The sequence below is a fragment of the Chaetura pelagica genome, unplaced genomic scaffold (assembly GCF_000747805.2).
Source record: "Chaetura pelagica isolate M959 unplaced genomic scaffold, ChaPel_1.0 scaffold123, whole genome shotgun sequence".
NCBI lineage: Eukaryota > Metazoa > Chordata > Aves > Apodiformes > Apodidae > Chaetura > Chaetura pelagica.
This window is the reverse complement of record NW_009953295.1, coordinates 9,692,261-9,711,879: the sequence shown is the minus strand read 5'-3', so window position 1 is coordinate 9,711,879 and position 19,619 is coordinate 9,692,261. Positions and strand designations below refer to the sequence as shown.

The window sequence follows — 19,619 nt, the reverse complement described above, 5'->3', positions numbered from 1 at the left end:
TGATGAAGAGTAGCTTAAGAGCTTACATGGAGAGGAATTGTAGCTGAGGTGTGTCTCATGTCACAGTCTGAAACATTACTGTTATGGTCATATTTCGCTGGAAAAAGCATGGTATCAGATAGCATCAGATACTTTCTGCTGCCTTTAGTGAAACTCAGTATGTACCAGGAGACAAAAAAGGAAGACTAGGTAGCAACATTGTCTCTAGATCAACAAGTAGATGCATTGTGAAGGAAATGTACCTAATTTCTGTATATTTATTATGAAATAGAACAATGCCACTAAGCAGTCAAAATCTAAAATCTGCACTTTCTGAATTTCTGTAATTTATTAGTTTAAGCTAAGTGGTTAACAACACTTGCTTGTCTTACAGGAATAACGGACTGTATACGTAATAATGCATTGTTTTATTAATTTTAAAAACCTGAAAGGGCATGCTTTAAGAGCATGTTTGATCATAGATGTGATTCTCTAAAAGTTTAAAAATCTGTAGGTTGAAAGTATAACCTTATTTGTACAGAGAAGGTGTCTCCATCCTGTGTGGTGTGTGCATGTTTTCTTACAGTATGTTATTCTAACTCCCAGGGGCAGTCTGCAGCAAAGCGACAAGGAAAATTTAAAAAGGTACTGAATGTTAGTTTTTGAACAAGATATACTTAAGTCTTTTTGCGTATGACTTAAATAATTTGTCTACCACTATAGGTTTTTAAATTATCTGCCTCGTTAGTCCCAAGTTCTTTACTTCAGCACCTTAACTGTGTCCACTGGTAGAATGGCAAAACTCTGTTGTAATAGAAAGCTGAGAGGCACGTGAGCATCTGGGTACTCCTGCAATAAGTGCTGTAAAAATGCATGTGGCAATTAGTGGTCTGTAATTTTTCTTTTTATTAAATACTTGGGAATCTCCAGTGTTTGTGGTCAAGTTTTTCTGTGGCAAGTGTTTCTGCCTATTTTATTCTGTCTGCAGATTGAGAACTGAATATGCACCTAACACTTTGATGTAGAATTAAATATCTAACTGTATACCAAGTCTACTGAATTGAGAGCTGGCTTCTTTGGAGTCGTAAAAAACATACTGTAGCAAGCAGTTGTTTCTTGGAGGCGAGGGGAGTGGGCTAGATTTAAAAAGGTCTTTTCCAAACAAAACAGTTCTATGATTCTGTGAAACGCGACTCAAGTCATGTTTCAACTCCAATTGAATACAACTTCTTACAGGCTAGGGTTTATACAGTGAGGGAGCAAGTAGTAGAATTTACAGAAGGAATTTCAGGGCGTGTATAAGGTACTTCTGTTAGGGAGTCAGTGATTTAACATAGCAGGGTTTAATATTGTGCTTTCCTTGTATTTTTACATTAGGTAATACAATATTGCTGCCAGCACTCAGGGACTGAAACAGCCTTTATAAAAAAAACATGAAGAGGTTATCTTTCTAAGGCTGCTGGTTGTTGTTTTTTCTTGTTTTCTTCCTAAGTTGTAAGGCTATTTACATTATTTTGCTTCCCAAGTACTGTGTTATGGAATGTCTAATGAAAATTAGTCAGGATTCTGGTTAGAAATAAGGCATGAGAATCATGAATAACAGAAGTTATTGCCATAATCTGTTACCTTGTTAACAGTGAGCCTGGGAGCAACTGAACCTGCTAACTTTTGTCTTGGTGTAATAACTGTGTGAGAATGTGATAAGCCTTTACAAGAATGATTTTAATGCCAACTGCTGCAATTTGATTTTCATATTGCATCTGAAAATTGTGCAGATCACTTCTAGAAAGATGATTTAAAGTCCCATGTGAATGTGTGGCTTCCACACAATAGGGTGTAAAATCATCATTAAGTGAATCTCTAACAAGGGAGTTAAACTCTACATGTACTTTAATTTATTTAATAAAACCTATTACACAGATCCAAAAGATTGCATGTTCTGTTAATTTTCTTTTGTTTTTATAACAGAGATTTGTGTTGTGAGCAGTATACCCACACAAGCCAAAATAAAAACTTTTGTTCTTGATACTCCCACCTATTATTCGGGAGGCATCAGCGCTACAAGCAGCAAATAAATAAAACACAGTGCATTTCACAGCACTGATCTGTAACAGCTTCATTAATGACTACAGTTTCTGAGAATGCAACTCCGAGGGCTCCCTAATTTACAAGTTTGGAATATTTACCCTGCCCTGTCATATATTTACCCTGTCCTTTCATAAATTTACCTGCAGTTAAGATGTTTTCTAGCACAGAAAATATAATATATATTTATTTTTTTTTTGGTGACCTAGTCATAAAAAAGGTATGTGTAGATTGTTCATATTTTTCACAGAAAAGTGCAGGAGTGTTAATGTACAGATCCCTTTTTTTGTGTGTGTGTGTGTTTTTTGCTCTGATACCACTGACTACTCTATGTTGTAATTGAGGAGAGGGAACACTACCATAAATCCAGGGTGGGCATTTCTGGTTGTTTGAAAGTACTTTTATTTTCACAGAATCACAGATGGCTGAAGCTGGAGGGGACTGCTGCTTGAGCAGGGCCTCCTAGAGCTGGTTTCCCAGGACCATGCCCCAGATAGCTTTTTAATATCTCCAAGGGTAGAGACTACACAGCCTCCTCGGGCAACCTGTGTGCAGTGTTCCATCACCCCCAGTGGGTAAAGTTTCTTCTTGATGTCCAGAGGAAACGTCCTGTGTTTCTGTTTTTGGCCACTGCTTCTTGTCCTGTCACCATGCACAACTGAAAAGAGTCCACCATCCCTACCAATATTTACACAGATTAGGATTCCCCTTCCACTCCCCCAAATGCTTTCTCTAGGCTGAACAGTCCTAGCTTTCTCAGGCTTTCCTTCTAGGTCTCTGTGGACTTCGCTCAACTTTCTCCAGTATGTCCATGTCTTTCTTGCACTTGGAAGCCCAGAACTTGACACAGTACTCGAGGCGTGGCCTCAACAGTGCAGAGTAGAGAAGGATCAGTTCCCTTGACCTACTTGTACATCTAATGCAGCCCATGATACCATTAGCCCTCTTTGTCACAAGGCCACATTGCTACCTTACATTCAAGCTGGTGTCCACCAGGATTCTCAGGTCCTTTCCTGCCAAGCTGCTTTCCAGCTGGGTGGCCTCCAGCGTGTACTGGTGCGTGGGTTCATTCTCCAGGTGCAAGACTGTAGTCCTCCTTGTTGAATATTCTTCATGAGGTTCCTGACAGCCCATTTCTGCAATCTGTTATGGTACCTTTGGATGGCAGCACAAGCTTCTGCTGTATCAGCCATTCCTCCCAGTTTGGTATCACCTGCAAACTTGCTGAGGTCTGCGCTGCCCCATCATCCAGATCATTAATGGAGGTGTTAAGCAGGGTTTGATCCAGTATTTATTCCTGGAGTACACTGATAGTTACTGACCTCCAAAAAGTATGCCACTGATGATCATCATCCTCTCGGCCTGGCCATTCAGGAGGTTTCAATCCACGTGACTGCTCATCCAGCCCATACTTAAAACAGCTTCCCTGTTTTGCATGAAAGCAGTTTGAGGTTGTGCCAGGAAGTAGCAGCTTAATTTTCCAAAGGAGATGATTGTTAGGACTGAACAAAAATGTCAGTGGATTCTTTCCACAGAATAAGCAGGTATCTTTTTTTACTACAGCAGAATTGTATGCAGAACACATAATTTTCTGCTCAAAGAGCTGTCCTGGGGAACTTAATTACCTAAAAAAATCCCAAACCCAAAACACAGCCCAAAACAAACCTTAGGATGGTGGGTTTAGTTAATGTGTTCCTGTCTTAAGTGTGTCTGGACTTAAAAAATAATAATAATTAAAAAATCCTTTCTCTCTGACTGCTGAGCCTGTGATATGTTCAGAATTCAGTGACATTTTTCATCTGAACTTATCTGAAGCAGAGAGTTACCCTACTGTTGGCTTGGGAAGCTGAGGTACCTTTAGAAGTGCTTGTAGTCTCTAATGAGGAGGCACATGCTAAATAACTGGGGGAAAAAAAAAAAAAAAAAAGGGTTTTATGTGCCATTCTTCTTTCACAACCTAACTTCTATAATGCAGGTACAGTCTGATTTTATGTTTTCCCCTTGTGTTGTTCTGAACATATTTAGTATAAAAACAAATAATTGACTTTTTCTGGTCTGTAAAAATTGTTTGTTGTTTTACACAGTGCAGCTTTTGAACAGTAATATGTAACAATTAGCTAAATTTCTACATCTTTTTCCCTACTTTGCCATCCTATCCTCTAATTTGAAGCAAGAAATTAATTATGCAGATATCGCTAAGTACTAGTAGAAGACTAATAAATAGGATTGTGGAGTCAAATGTAAAATAATAACTTCCTTTGAGCAGTAAGGCACTATTCTTGTTTCATTAAGAGACCTTCAGAAATAAGATTAAGTACATATCTGATTTAATTTTGTGTAAGCCTGACTTCAAGAAACTTCATTCATTTTCAATTAAATAAGAGTATTGCCATAAAAGTAAGCAATGTTGCACAAAGTGTAGATGCAAATTCCATATGCATATTCAGCTGTGTGTGTATGGAGATATGCTTGGCATTTATTAAATGGAAAATGAGACCTGATGTGTGTCCCTTGGATGAGCTTTTTCCTGTGGTTAGTTTGCTGTAACTGCTTTTAAATAACAAATAACAATAGTACATATGTAATTTCCACATAAAGTCCCAGATTGTGAATCATCAGACAAAAAATCTAAGTTTAAATCTTTAAGCAAAATTAAATGTGTATTAAGCTTTTTTTTTTAGGAGGTGACTGTTTTGAGGGCATTTTCTTTGTCTATGTGTGCAGTCTGTAGTTCTAGTTAAAAGTAAACTCACTGAGGCTTATCAAACTGCACGAAGTACACTGACTAAAGTGCGTATCCTATATGCTTCCAAAGTTTTTAATACTGCTTAATTATTTAGGAGATAAACAAAGGATACCTTTCACATTAATTTTAAAGTTTCCTTAAAATATTTTTTTCAATAGAAGTTTGCTCACTGCCTTTCTCTGTCTGCAGTTCTGTATATTTTTATAGGTGTATATATATACAATCCAGTTCACTATAGCAGTTTTGTTGCTGTGGAACAGTTAGAGTGAAATTGGAATAAGAAAACAGATTAAAATACTGAATTATGAAGAGTTGTCTTTCTTCTCCTTGATCTCTAATGTTGAATGTTTCTGTAATGACAATGACAGTGCCATTCTAGGATCTTCCAGTATGTAGAGGGTGGTCAAATTTTATAAATTATGTTGGTGTTGATAGAGTAGAAAAGAAAGAAGCCTTCAGTCCATCTTATCATCTTGTGATAGTTTAGTTAAATGTAAGCACCTAAACCTTATTTATGCCATGAAATAAGTTTGAGTTGGATGTCTCTAGAGAAGACTGTGCCTCTTTTTTCTGTAAGCTCTTTTGAAAAAGGAGGGTTTCTAGGTCTCTGAAGCTCTTTGTTTTGCTTTTGGTGGTCATAGCTTGTAATGCTTGCTGAATCTCATGAGACCAAAATTACCTACCTGAGAGAATGGGGAGATGACATTTTACTTTTGATGATTTAGGTACATAGAATTAGTATCTTAAATTTAAGTGTTCATCCACGTAGGTGGTATTTTGTTAATCTAATTATACCTGGTTTGAAATTTAGACTGGAGTAGTAGAGGCTTCTCGTATAGAGGAGGCTTCTCATATAGAGAAGGCTTGAGAATGCGAGGCCCTTTAGATGCATATCTCCAAGCATCTGTTGTCAAATAAGATCAAAGAGAACTAACTTTCAAGAAGGAAATCCTCAAATATTAGAAGAGTATTTCTAGGAAGTCAAGTTTCTTTCTTGGGAAAGTATTAGTCTCAATAGAGGATGACTTCTTAAAAACATAGGAAGCTACTGATTCTGATTTTTGTACTAAACTAACTTCTTTAGTATCTTAAAATGTTTGGTTTGCTTTGATGAACCTTGTTGTTTTCTACTGTTTTAATTATCTTAGCCAGCCCTATACCATGCTCCTCATGTCTGTATCTTCCACTACATGTGCTTGCCTCCATGATCTGTTTTGTCTGGCCTAGGTCTTGCTGAAGTCTTCCTTAGGTGTAATGCCTTGTCATGCACTTCATACTTGAAATGCATGTGTGCAGGATAGCTCCTGTGAAAGGTACACTTTAATATAGATTAGTGATCTAAATTAGGTTTTAAAAAATTCATGTAAATGTCACTTTTGTGGTTCATCTGCCATTACATGTTAAGTAGCTGGAAAATTTGTTTTAAGGGAATATTGATGTCACTTTCTCTTACCAGTATTGTTTTAGGTAACCCATAGCAAGCTGCTGGTCTGTTTTGAACAGTCAGTTAAATAAAATTGTTCTGCATCAATGTTCTTCAGTAGTTTAAGAAGTGCAGTGCTGAAGTCCATTATTTCGAGGTTATGCATAGCAGTTTCTAACAGTCACCTTTTTACTCACTAAGTAACCTGAAATAACTCCATCTTATGCGCAAGATTTCATTACGCAACACTGATCTGGTGCATGGGAAACGTATCCCCACAAATGTATTTTGGAATAATTCGTGTGGATAATTAAATTGCCACAGCAGTTGAGCACGCAACACAGTATTTGGCACAGTGTTGCAACAGAGTAATGGTATTCGGAGGATTTAAACTTAAGTGATCTTCTCTGTGAAATACCCTATATATGTAAAATAAGATAGGACACGTACCCCACTGTTTGGGAAAAGGCTTCTTTTAAAATTTTGATATTAAACAAAAACAAAACCCAAGCAGCCACACCAAGCAGCCTCCCCTAGCAATTTTAAAGTTTTAGAAGCAAGGACTGAAATCTAATGCTGGCTAATCTGAAAAATTGTATGTAAATCATCTTAGGAAATGGACTTCAGAGCATAGTCTAAAAACAATTACGATTTTCCTTTTTAGCTGTAATCAATTTTCTTATGGTGATCATTGACTAACGTAGCATGAACTCAAACTTAGTGTTATTTCTACCATAGCATATAGGGTTTTAAAAGAAAATCTTGCTGTTGTATCTACCTAATTTAAGCACAGATATAGGTGGAACTGGAAAGCCTGTAGCAACAAACTAGAAAACAGTTGACTGGATGCATCAGTTAATTCAATAGCTAAATGGAAGGAATACTGTCTCAGGAGGAATAAACTTGCGTATCCTATGGCCTGCATCATGTTTATGCTACTGTGCTGTTATTTTTTAGAATTCAGTCATCTTTATTCATTTGTTTATTGCCATATTTGTAAGATAGGATCTCTAACTGATTTTTTCCTTTAACTTTTAACCAAATTGTTTGGTTTTTTTATTTAAAAAAAAAAGCTCACCCTTCTGATTCCCTAATTAATATTATGTAAAATTATATGAATAGAAAAATGTAAAACTTGGTAATTTTTAGGCTTTCTTATCTTATACCCAGTGTGTTGTTTTTAATATTTAATCCTTGCATTGCTTAAAATAAAAAGTAAAAGCAGTTGCTGAATTCTTAGTGACTAATATCTTTGCTCTCGGAATTCTTGCTTGTATGCGTAGCTCAGAGTAGTAGCTTGCTTTATTTACCTTTTATATAGCATCAGAAAAAAGTGAACTTTGCCCCTCTCAGTATGTCTCTCTCTTCCCACCTCTAGGATGTCCTTACTGTTCACTATCATTTGATACCATCACCGTCAAAGAGTAAAAATGGCAGCAAAGATAAAGAAAGAGAACAAGAAAAAGAAAAAGATGTAAAAGAAGAATTTGCTGAAGCTTTGAGAGATCTAAAAATACAGTGGATGACTAAGTATGTCTGCTGTCATGACTACACAAGCTTGAAGCAACTGTACAGAAGAAAAAAAACAAAGCCAAACAATCTGTATTTTCATGCTATATCCTCCTCTCTCCTAGGCTGGATACTGCTGACATGTATAATGAGTTGAAAGAAGCATTTCCTAATCATCTACCGTTGTACGTAGCAAGACTTCATCAGCTGGATTCTGAAAAGGTTATTTAACACTTTTTTGAAACTTGGTTGTCTCAAAACATCACAGAATCACAGAATGATAGGGGTTGGAAGGGATCTCTGGAGATCATCAAATTCAGCCCCCTTCCAGAGCAGGACCACCACAGAACCTAGGGCAGGTCATCCATGTAGCCTAAACAACTGATTCTTTTTTCATACATGTTTGGTCTTGAAGTGACTGCCATCTCAGTACTATAAAGCAGAAATTCCTAATTAGATTGACAGCTGCCTTCCTAACTGTCTGTGATTTACTTAATCACGCTGCAGAATGAAGGAAAGTTTGCCTACCTATAATATGTTTGCTTATCATTTACTCTTTGTTGAGCTAAAGACATAAGTTTCCTTACTGGTTTAGGTTACAACATTATTCTAACTGGTGGTTACTGAGACACACACACATCCCATTCTGCTTCTCTACTAGATTGATTAATTTCTTCTAGCAGAATTGCTCATACAACTAAGGACAGTAACCCATGGAAGTGACACAGCCAAATCCACCACCTGTCATTGTCTACAAAAATGAGAATAATGAACAGAAAAGTTTACATATGTTTGCTTTTTTTCTATGTTGAAGATAAACAGCTTTATGTATATGTCAGTAGCTTGAATACTTTTCTGTTAATTTGATCCTGATTTTATATTTATTTTTGAAATTAATAACTGCTACCATTATTTAAGGGAATAAGTTAGAGTGAAAGTTGGTTTTCTCTCTGTAAACTCTGTATTTTGCATATACCCACCTTATATTTTATAGCTTGTCTTCAGTGAAATGGACTACATATGTGGGAAATCTTGATAATGCAGACTTACAATTTTTTTTCCAATAAAAATTGGAGAAAGTGGAGAAAAGGACACATTCAGTTATCTAATGTTATGTCTGCATACCTTTGCCATTATTCTAGTTTAGTGGAATCAACAGTCTAGTACTAGGATTTCATAGTGCTAAATACTTTTAATTCTTCTTCTAGGAGCGAATGAAGAGACTTGATGAAATCGTTGAAGCTGCAAATACTGTAATCTCTCATATTGATCAGACAGCATTAGCAGTGTATTTTGCTATGAAGACTGATCCCAGGCCTGATGCAACTACTATAAAAAAGTACCTACCCAGTAAATAATTTTCTTGCATCCTATTTCTTAATCTATGTACTTTGTCTCTACTTATAAGAAATGGAATTACTATAACCTTTTTGAATAACTTGTGTTAATTTAGGGGGCACAGGTAGTTTCAAACTTGACTGCAAAATATTTTCTTCTGCATTTCTTCCAGAATGCAGGGCACTGAAAACTGCAGTTTTTTACTTAGAAATATTAAATTCGAGGGGCTGGTGGTGCATGGCTTAGGCAGGTGTACTCTTCACTGGGTAAAAAACTGGCTGAGCACAGTGAGTTGGGATGAATGGAGTTAAATCCAGCAGTGGCCAGACAAAAGTGGCACTGTACAGAAGAAAAAAAACAAAGCCAAACAATCTGTATTTTCATGCTATATCCTCCTCTCTCCTAGGCTGGATACTGCTGACATGTATAATGAGTTGAAAGAAGCATTTCCTAATCATCTACCGTTGTACGTAGCAAGACTTCATCAGCTGGATTCTGAAAAGGTTATTTAACACTTTTTTGAAACTTGGTTGTCTCAAAACATCACAGAATCACAGAATGATAGGGGTTGGAAGGGATCTCTGGAGATCATCAAATTCAGCCCCCTTCCAGAGCAGGACCACCACAGAACCTAGGGCAGGTCATCCATGTAGCCTAAACAACTGATTCTTTTTTCATACATGTTTGGTCTTGAAGTGACTGCCATCTCAGTACTATAAAGCAGAAATTCCTAATTAGATTGACAGCTGCCTTCCTAACTGTCTGTGATTTACTTAATCACGCTGCAGAATGAAGGAAAGTTTGCCTACCTATAATATGTTTGCTTATCATTTACTCTTTGTTGAGCTAAAGACATAAGTTTCCTTACTGGTTTAGGTTACAACATTATTCTAACTGGTGGTTACTGAGACACACACACATCCCATTCTGCTTCTCTACTAGATTGATTAATTTCTTCTAGCAGAATTGCTCATACAACTAAGGACAGTAACCCATGGAAGTGACACAGCCAAATCCACCACCTGTCATTGTCTACAAAAATGAGAATAATGAACAGAAAAGTTTACATATGTTTGCTTTTTTTCTATGTTGAAGATAAACAGCTTTATGTATATGTCAGTAGCTTGAATACTTTTCTGTTAATTTGATCCTGATTTTATATTTATTTTTGAAATTAATAACTGCTACCATTATTTAAGGGAATAAGTTAGAGTGAAAGTTGGTTTTCTCTCTGTAAACTCTGTATTTTGCATATACCCACCTTATATTTTATAGCTTGTCTTCAGTGAAATGGACTACATATGTGGGAAATCTTGATAATGCAGACTTACAATTTTTTTTCCAATAAAAATTGGAGAAAGTGGAGAAAAGGACACATTCAGTTATCTAATGTTATGTCTGCATACCTTTGCCATTATTCTAGTTTAGTGGAATCAACAGTCTAGTACTAGGATTTCATAGTGCTAAATACTTTTAATTCTTCTTCTAGGAGCGAATGAAGAGACTTGATGAAATCGTTGAAGCTGCAAATACTGTAATCTCTCATATTGATCAGACAGCATTAGCAGTGTATTTTGCTATGAAGACTGATCCCAGGCCTGATGCAACTACTATAAAAAAGTACCTACCCAGTAAATAATTTTCTTGCATCCTATTTCTTAATCTATGTACTTTGTCTCTACTTATAAGAAATGGAATTACTATAACCTTTTTGAATAACTTGTGTTAATTTAGGGGGCACAGGTAGTTTCAAACTTGACTGCAAAATATTTTCTTCTGCATTTCTTCCAGAATGCAGGGCACTGAAAACTGCAGTTTTTTACTTAGAAATATTAAATTCGAGGGGCTGGTGGTGCATGGCTTAGGCAGGTGTACTCTTCACTGGGTAAAATCACTGGCTGAGCACAGTGAGTTGGGATGAATGGAGTTAAATCCAGCAGTGGCCAGACAAAAGTGGCATTTCCTAGGGCTCAGTTTTGGGACAAGTTCTGTTTAATATCTTTATCAATTATCTGGAAGAGGGAATTGATTGCACCCTCCGTAAGTTTGCAGACAACACCAAGTTGGCTCAGAGTGTTGATCTGCATGAGGGTAGGGAGGCTTTACAGAGGGACCTGTACAGACTGGATCAATGGGACGATGTCAGTTGTATGAGGTTCAACAAGACAAGTGCCAGGTCCTGCACTTGGGTCACAACGCTACAGGCTTGGGGAAAAGTGGCAGGAAAGCTGCCCAGAGGAAAAAGACCGGGGGTTGCTGGTTGACAGCCAGATGAACATGAGCCAGCAGTGTGCCCAGGTGGCCAAGAAGGCCAACAGCATCCTGGCCTGCATCAGAAGTAGTGTGGCCAGCAGGAGTAGGGAAGTGATTGTCCCCCTGTACTTGGCACTGGTGACGATGCGCCTTGAATATTGTGTTCAGTTTTGGGCCCTTTACTGCAAGGATATTGAGGTGCTGAAGCACTCCAGAGAAAGGTAAGGAAGCTTGTGAAGGGTCTAGAGCAAGTGTCATATCAGGAACAGCTGGGGGAGGTGTGATTGTTTAGTCTGGATAAAAGGACACTGAGGGGAGACCTGGCTCTCTACAACTCCCTGAAAGGCAGTTGTAGTGAGGTGGGGGGTTGCTCTCTTCTCTCAAGAAGCAATAGGCCAAGAGGACATGGCCTGAAGTTGTAGCAGAGGAGGTTTAGATTGGATTTTAGGAAAGACTTCTTTACTGGAACAGTTATCAGGCACTGGAACAGGCTGCCCAGGGCAGTGGTGGAGTCACCATCCCTGGAGACGTTAAAAAAAAAAAAAAGGGCAGACATGGCACTTGAGGACATGGCTTAGTTGGCATGGTGGTGTTGGGTTGATGATTGGACTTGATGATCTTAAAGGTCTTTTCCAACCTTAATGATTCCATGATTCTATAAATAGAACAAGGGTGCTTTCAGGATTTAAATGTCAGAAAAATGGGTTATTAAATTTTTGTATCAAGTTTAATCTCGTATCAAAGGGGACCACTAGAATATTGATACAGAGATGTGTTTTGAATGCTACCTGCCTTTTCGTAATACTTTGCAACCTTTTGGATCTGTAATTGAATACAAAAGGGACAGCAGTCTAAAGTAACTGCCTGCAAGATTTCTTTTGTGAAAAGTCTGGTGACTGTGCTTCAGAGTATTTTTTTGATCCTTTTGTTTTTTTAATTTAGTTTTAAATTGTTTCTCTGCATACCGCTATATGTCCTTATGAAGACAGTGCTGTAAGGTGATGCCCTAGTTTGGAGAATAACGTGGATTTCACAGTGTGTGCTCTTTTAGTCACAAATAGAGCAGCAGATATGAAGATTAAGCCCTTAAAATGGGAGATGTGTATTAGTTGATTCTTTTAGATAAAATACAAGATTTAATTTGCAAAACTAGTCTGTCCTAGCTATCCTGAATATTTGTGTATAATTCTAGAATTGCTGATATAAAAGCCAAGCGATGAAATAATAAACTTCATTCTAAACATTTCTTGGTAAGTTAAGCCATTAGATCATGTAGTTGAATCTAACATGTGAAATTAAACACCAAAATCAATGGTGCTTTAAATGGGTGCAAGTCTTTTGAAGTCAGCAGATTTGTATCTGTCTATGTTAGTGGTGGATTTGACTCTTAGTTGATAATGCCAAGAACTATAAAGCTGTATCTATAAAGGTGCTAGCTTATTCAGTTTTAGAATACTGAGTTGCCCTTACTGTAAGACATCAAAGATGTTTCAGACTTTGAAGAAGGATTGAGCTTGTTTGGTACATCGTGTCTCTAGGTAATTTTTTACAGTTAATTTAATTTTGAGTAGTTAGCCATACTTTAACTATGTGTACTAACTGCTGTAAACGTTGTAGCTTCAGCTTAAGGCTGATTCTGTTCTTAATGAGGTATCTGCAATATTTTTCATGCTGTTTTTTTTTCTAGTGAGATGGAAAAACAGAAGTCTACTTTAGTGGATGCGCTTTGTCGAAAAGGAAGTGCCCTGGCTGACCAACTTCTTCATCTGCAGGCCCAAGAGGGGGCTGCTTCCAGTGAGGCAGAAGGCAAAGATGAAGATCATGAGAGCTGCTCGGAAGCTTTGACAGAGACGTTCTGGGAAACAACAAAGTGGACTGATCTTTTTGACAGCAAGGTAAAGAGAGAAGAGCAGATTTTTTTTGTCTTTTGCATGCAGGATTTTTTGACGGTTACTTCTGGAATTATGCACTGCCTTTGTGTGCACAGCCTCATACATTCCTCCCTTCTACTTCCTGCTGTCCCCATGTTGTGCTTCCTTAAGAACCTTTTTCCACAGGTTTTGCCAAGTCAGTCAAATCCATGGTAAGCTCATCTCTGTGCATGTGAATGTAGACATTAAGTTAGGAAGGATGTGGAAAAGTATACCAGATTTCCATGAAAAGCTGCTTGCTTTATTGAATTCCTTCTTTCTGTACCTTTCAGGGAATACTTTTGATTAACCTCTGCGCTATTCTAGCTGTACACACACAGAAATGTGCAGCGTCTCTGCTCTGTTCAGTCCTGCATTCTGTAACCTCTTCTACACTATGGAGAAGAGAAGTTTTGTGTTTTGCTCTCAGTAATGTGTGTAGATGTAAAGGAAGGAACCCTTGGAAATAATGACACATATTTATTAGCACAAAATTTCTCTGTCATTTCAAGGTTCCTAGTACTGAAATCTAAGATGTTGTCTGTTTCATTCAAGACAGTTGTTCCAGTGGAACAAAGAAATGCATTGTAGGTGATTGGTTATGCAGCTTTTAATTTACAAAGTTTGTGACTTTTTATGTTTAACATTTCAGCTATTGAGTAGTAATTAGTTGCTGTACTTAACTCTTGCATATGGCAAAGAAAAACTGCCAGTATAGCTATTTTTTTTGAGTTTATCACTCTTTGTTATGGTTTTTTTTCAAGGCAAATTTTGATTCCTGGCACTCTTGAGCTATGTGCTCTGGACCTGGAATGAGTAACTTATTTGACTTGCACAGATTGAGGATTGAACCTGTCCCTTTTACTGCCTTAACCATGGATTTGTCAACATGCACATTCAGGTTTTGCTCTGAAAATTGGTGCTTCTGTATGGTTAAATTGGTACTGAAAGACCAACAGCGCTTAAGTTTTATAGCACTTCATATGGACATGGTTTAGCGATAGACATGGCAGTGTTAGGTTCACAGTTGGGCCTGATGATCTTAAAGGTCATTTCCAACCATTCTTTATGGAAATAACCTCCATCCTGTTCATGCAGTGTTAGTCTGCTTTTATCTCTTGGCTTTACTAATCAAACTTAAATCTAAACTGATTGACTGTCATGAGCTCTACACAGCAACTCACTCACTCCCTAGCAGTGGAATGGGGAAGAGAATCGGAAGCATGAAAATGAGACAACGCATGGGTTGAGATAAAGACAGCTTAATAGGTAAAGCAAAAGCTGAATGCAAGAAAAGCAAAACAAAACAAGGAATTTATTCAGTGCTTCCCATCTGCAGGCAGGTGTTCAGCCATCTCCACAAAAGCAGTGTCATGTGTAACAGTTTCTTGGGAAAACAAACATCATCACTCTGAATGTTCCCCCCTTCCTTCTTCCCTGTATCTTTCATTGCTGAGCATGATGTCTTATAGGATGGGACATCCCTTCAGTCAGTTGGGGTCAGCTGTCCCAGCTGTGTCCCTTCCCAACCTCTTGTGCACCCCCAGCCTACTCACTGGTGGGGCAGTGTGAGAAGCAGAAAAGGCCTTGACACTGTGTAAGCGCTGCTCAGCAACAGCTAAAACACACTGTGTTATCAGTGCTGTTTTCATCACAAATCTGAAACAGCCTATAGGAGCTACTGTGAAGAAGATAATTACCTTGTATCTCAGCAAAAAAACAGTATGTAAAGGTTACTTTTAGCCCAGAAACAATATAGAGTGCTGTGGGTATTTTAAATGGTTGGCTTCTGAAAATGGAGCAAATGAGCCTGTTATATTGCATCCTAATGACCCCTGGGGTATGACTTTGTCCTGTGTGGTCTTTCTGTCCTGTATCTATATATACCCTCACTTACTTAACCTGCCTGCCCCAGATACAGTTTATCTTCTGTGTTCTCTTGCTGCTGGACAAATTTCCCTATATCAGTACAGTTATGACTGCTAGTATAAGTAGTATTACGAAGGGCCACAAAGATGATTAAGGGACTGGAGCATCTGTTGTGTGAGGAGGGGCTCAGGCTATTCACCTGGGAGAAGAGAAGGTTTGAAGAAGTTTTGTCTGTGTATGAGTTTGCAAATGACATCAACTTGGGCAGGAGTGTTTATTTGCTTGAGGGTAGGAAGTTCTTCAGAGGGAACTGAACAGGCTGGATTGATGATCTGAGGCCAGTGAGGTTCAGGTAAGGCTCAGTGCTGGGTCCTTCACTTGGGTCACAACAACACCATATAATGCTGCAGACTTGGAGAAGAATGGCTGGAGAGCTGCTTGCTCAGACAGAAAGGACCTGGGGTTGCTGGTTGACAGCCAGCTGAATATGAGTCAGTGTGTGCCCAGGTGGCCAAGAAGGTAAATAGCATCCTGGCCTACATCAGAAATAGTGCTGACAGCAGGATTAGGTCAGGGATCATCCCCCTGTACTCAGCACTGATAAGGCCACACCTTAAGTATTATGTTCAGTTTTGGGCCACTCACTACAAGAAGGCCATTGAGCTGGAGCATATCCACAGAGGGGCAGTGAAGCTGAGGAAGGGTCTGGAGAAAAAGACCTGGAAGTGGCTGAAGCAACTGAGGTTGTTTAGTCTGGAGAAAAGGAGACTGACGGGGAGGCCTTATCACTCTCTACAACTACCTGAAGAAAGCTTGCAGTGAGATGGGGGTTGGTCTCTTCTCCCAAATAACAACTGTTAGAGCAAGAGGAAACAGCCTCAAGTTGTACCAATGGAAGGTTTAGTTTGCATACTAGGAGAAATTTCTTCTTTGGAAGGGTTGTCAGGCACTGGAACAAGCTGAGCAGGGAACAAGCTGAGCTGGTGGACTTACCTCCCTAGACTTACTCAAAAGATTTGTAGACGAGGCACTTAGGGACAAGGTTTTGTGGTGGACTTGGTAGCATTAGGTTTACAGTTGGACTTGACAATCTTAAATGTCTTTTCCAACCTCAACATTTATATGATTCTTTATATGATGTTGGGAGTAAAGATGATGGAGCCAGGCTCTTCCCAGTGGCAGCATAAGAGGCAGTGGGCACAAACTAAAACATAGGAACTTCTACTTTTTAAATATTATGGGGTTTGGGGGGGAGGGGTTGTTTGGGGTTTATTTTATTGACAGGGTAATCAAAAGCTACAATGGATTACCCATACAGGTGGTGAGGTCTCAGTCCTTGGAGGCAGTCAAAAACTTAATTGGATGTGATACAGGGCAGAGGCGTCGGACTGAGCAATCTCCAGAGCTCCCTTCTGCCTTAAACCATTCCTTCATTCCACCCACCTCTGCATCTTCTGTTCAAGCTGTCTGTTCAGTATATATTTATTTTTATTTATAATTGCTGACAAGTTTTGTAAGTGGGGTTGTTCTTAAAGTACTCTCAGCTTCCTGTTTGAATAGAAAGAAATGTCTCCTGCCCTAAAGATGGGCCAATATAATATATTAAATATCTGCAGTGGCCTTTGGTCTTACTCCATTGCAGCTTCTTCTCTCTATTTGGAAAAAATAGTTGTATAAATCTCCACATTGGTGTTGCATGGAGTATGCTGTTGTGCTTCTGGAATATTGAATAGCTTAGTGCAAGTAACTTTATTTTACAGACTGTTATAGGAAAATTTGGAGTTTTGACCATTTAAGGGGAACAGTGCTGTTCATGTAGCTTCCTTCCTTCAAGATGGGGAGTTTAGAAACAACATTGAGGACTTAATTTTGTAAAGTAGTGTTTAAGGCTTCAGTCAGATTCTGTCTTAAGGAACAAGTATTTTTTGCTAGGGTAAGGGCAAAAGCATTCATTATGTCTTCAGTCCAGCTGATCTGTGCTTGACAAAAGTCACCTTTGTAGAAAACAAGAAATTATGGCTTCAACTGCCTTTCTGTGGTGCTACTCTGGACTGGCTTAGCACTGATAAAATGAAGTGTTGTGGCTTGGGTGTATCACCTAACCTTGCGTAACTCGTTTGCCTTTTGGGGAATAGAAGAGGTTTGGAAGGAGGAAGGGTAGAGTGGAGTAGTGAGGTAGGATCAGGGATAGACCCTGTGTGAATGTCCTTCAAATGCGAGTCCTCAAAAGGCAGACAGCTTTTCTAAAGTACTGTATTGGAAACAAAAATGTGGAGCTTTTCCTGTACACAGACATGGCTTTCTGGTATTGGCACTTGGAAGGCAAAACAACTGGGTGAGAAAGGGTGGAAAAGTGTCTTAAAGCCTCCTGTAAGGCAGATTTCATCCAGATGTCAGTAATCAAAAGGCTAAGCAAATTTTTGAAAACAGAGAGAGACCATGTTTTCCTCTACGTTGTTTTTAAAGACGAGTGAGGAACATCATCACTTCTCTGTGCATTTCTGTTCATCCTCTGCTAAACTAGATACTGTCACTTGTTTCACCTTTCCTCTGCAGGTGTAGCACCTTTGTTGCCACAGGGCATTCATTCACTCCTTTGAATTGCCTGTTTTCCACTGAAGTATCATGCTTGTTCCCCATATTGTAGCAAGCATGTAAGGAAGCTGGTAATGACTGTTGATAGTAACTGCATTTGTTCACACTTTGAGTTGTGCTAGTTACATGACTTGCCTCTGAAGGTTTATTTTAAAAGAAACATGAAATAAAATATTTGTCCCCTGTGTGCACAAAAGTATTTCAAATAAACTCCAGTTAAGACATTTCTATGCATCAAGCATTTGTTTTATTATGTTAACACATTTGTGATAGCGCTGTAGGGTTTTTTATAATGGGATGTAAGTTGTGCATTTTTTCCTTTACCTAGAACATAGCATTAAAATTTGTGGGCCAAAACCCCCAGTTTTAACAAAACTGGCACAGGACAGTAGTAGGATGTTGCCTGTTAGTTACTGAGAATGACTCATCTGTAGAACTTAATGCCCCATAACCTTTAAATTAGCTGTTGGAGATAAACAAAAAGTCACGTTTAAAAATAAGTTTAAAAACAAATAAAAGGTCCAGACCTTTCCATCTTGTTTTCTAAACATCTTTAGCCTGGATTGGTTTTCATATTACTGTCTGCACTGTCAGATGCAGCTGTCTCTTCCAGCTGATCATATTCAGTATCTGCCAAAAACTTGTTGCTGGATACTTGATTCCCTTTACTCTCTTCCCTCTCTTGAAAATATGATTAATCAAATTTTTTTTAATATTAATATTCCTTTTAATTGTAATAGGCCAGATAACAGAGCAGAGAGGAGTCAACAAACATAGCGAAGATACCATAGTTTGTTATTGTAAATGTGTATGAACCTGAAAAAACCTTCCTTGCTGGTAATAAGCATTACAACTTTGGTGTTCTTAAAAGCAGTTTACATCACTTAACCTGGTATCTAATGAATTTGTAAATGCAAATACATTTTAATCAACTGTTTAAATAATGAAGTAACTGTTTATACAAGGCTTTTAAATACATATGCCCTGCAAATATCTTGGAAGATATTATTTCAGCATTTTACTGTACTAAATATCCATCTTTATTTAGTCACTGGCAAGTTAGTCAGCTGATTAGGAGATAGACATCCAAACACTTTCATGGGTCTGGCTCTTAGCACACTTAATATTACAGGCCATTAGTCTGGGGGAAATAAAGTATCTAATAATGATTTCCCTCCCGGTATCCTAGAAGTACACATTGCTTTCTCTTATGTTTATTCCTCTGAGGCCAATTTGTGGGCCATATCACTTGTTCTGTAAAAGCTAGCTTTAATTATATTTACTGAAATCAGGAAATACTGTTAAATGCTTAGAATTAATTTCTTTCATCTAGCAACTTATGTTAGATTGGTTTATATGTTGCTATACATTCAGATAGCAGCTATTTTCTCTGTTATATCTTAATAGCACTCCAGTTTGTGTTTTGTTTACACATATCAAGGAATCAGAATCTTCACTTCTGTGATTTTGTAGAACTTGCAGTTATTTCAGTTATAAGGCTTTATTTGACCAATATCTGTACAAGTTACACAGTTACTGCTTCTTAAGTAACATTTTTGTTTGTAAGCCTATTCTGATTTTAAAGCATCTCATGCATTATTCTTAACTTTTGGAATGCTAATGATGGTAGTTTTAATTTACTTGTATGCAACTGATGGGGTTGGGTTTTTTTTTCCAAGCACTAGGGCAGAGATTATTGTCTTTATCAAGAGCTATTGGAGCATTGTTTTCAACCTTTTGGTCCAGCAGAGAACTTTTCTCTCATTTAGAAATACCCAAGCTTTTATTTGGCCAAAGCAAGGGTGTTTCGTAAAATGCTTTGTTTTCTTGCCACAAAAACTCTAGGAAGCCCTGTTACGAAAGAAATGCTGTCAAGTGGCTTTCCTCCTGCCTTTATCACTGATGTTCAATA

General features: G+C 38.1%; 1 protein-coding gene across 1 annotated transcript in view; it reads left to right on the top strand.

Moving 5' to 3' along the window:
* Positions 1–19,619, top strand: part of TPP2 (tripeptidyl peptidase II) — a 55,374-nt gene that overhangs the window by 32,819 nt on the left and 2,936 nt on the right. Inside the window, exons 24-27 of the mRNA XM_009997975.1 lie at positions 7,612–7,763; positions 7,868–7,964; positions 8,951–9,081; positions 13,021–13,228. Coding sequence (XP_009996277.1) covers positions 7,612–7,763; positions 7,868–7,964; positions 8,951–9,081; positions 13,021–13,228 — 588 coding nt within the window. The remainder of the gene's footprint in view (positions 1–7,611; positions 7,764–7,867; positions 7,965–8,950; positions 9,082–13,020; positions 13,229–19,619) is intronic.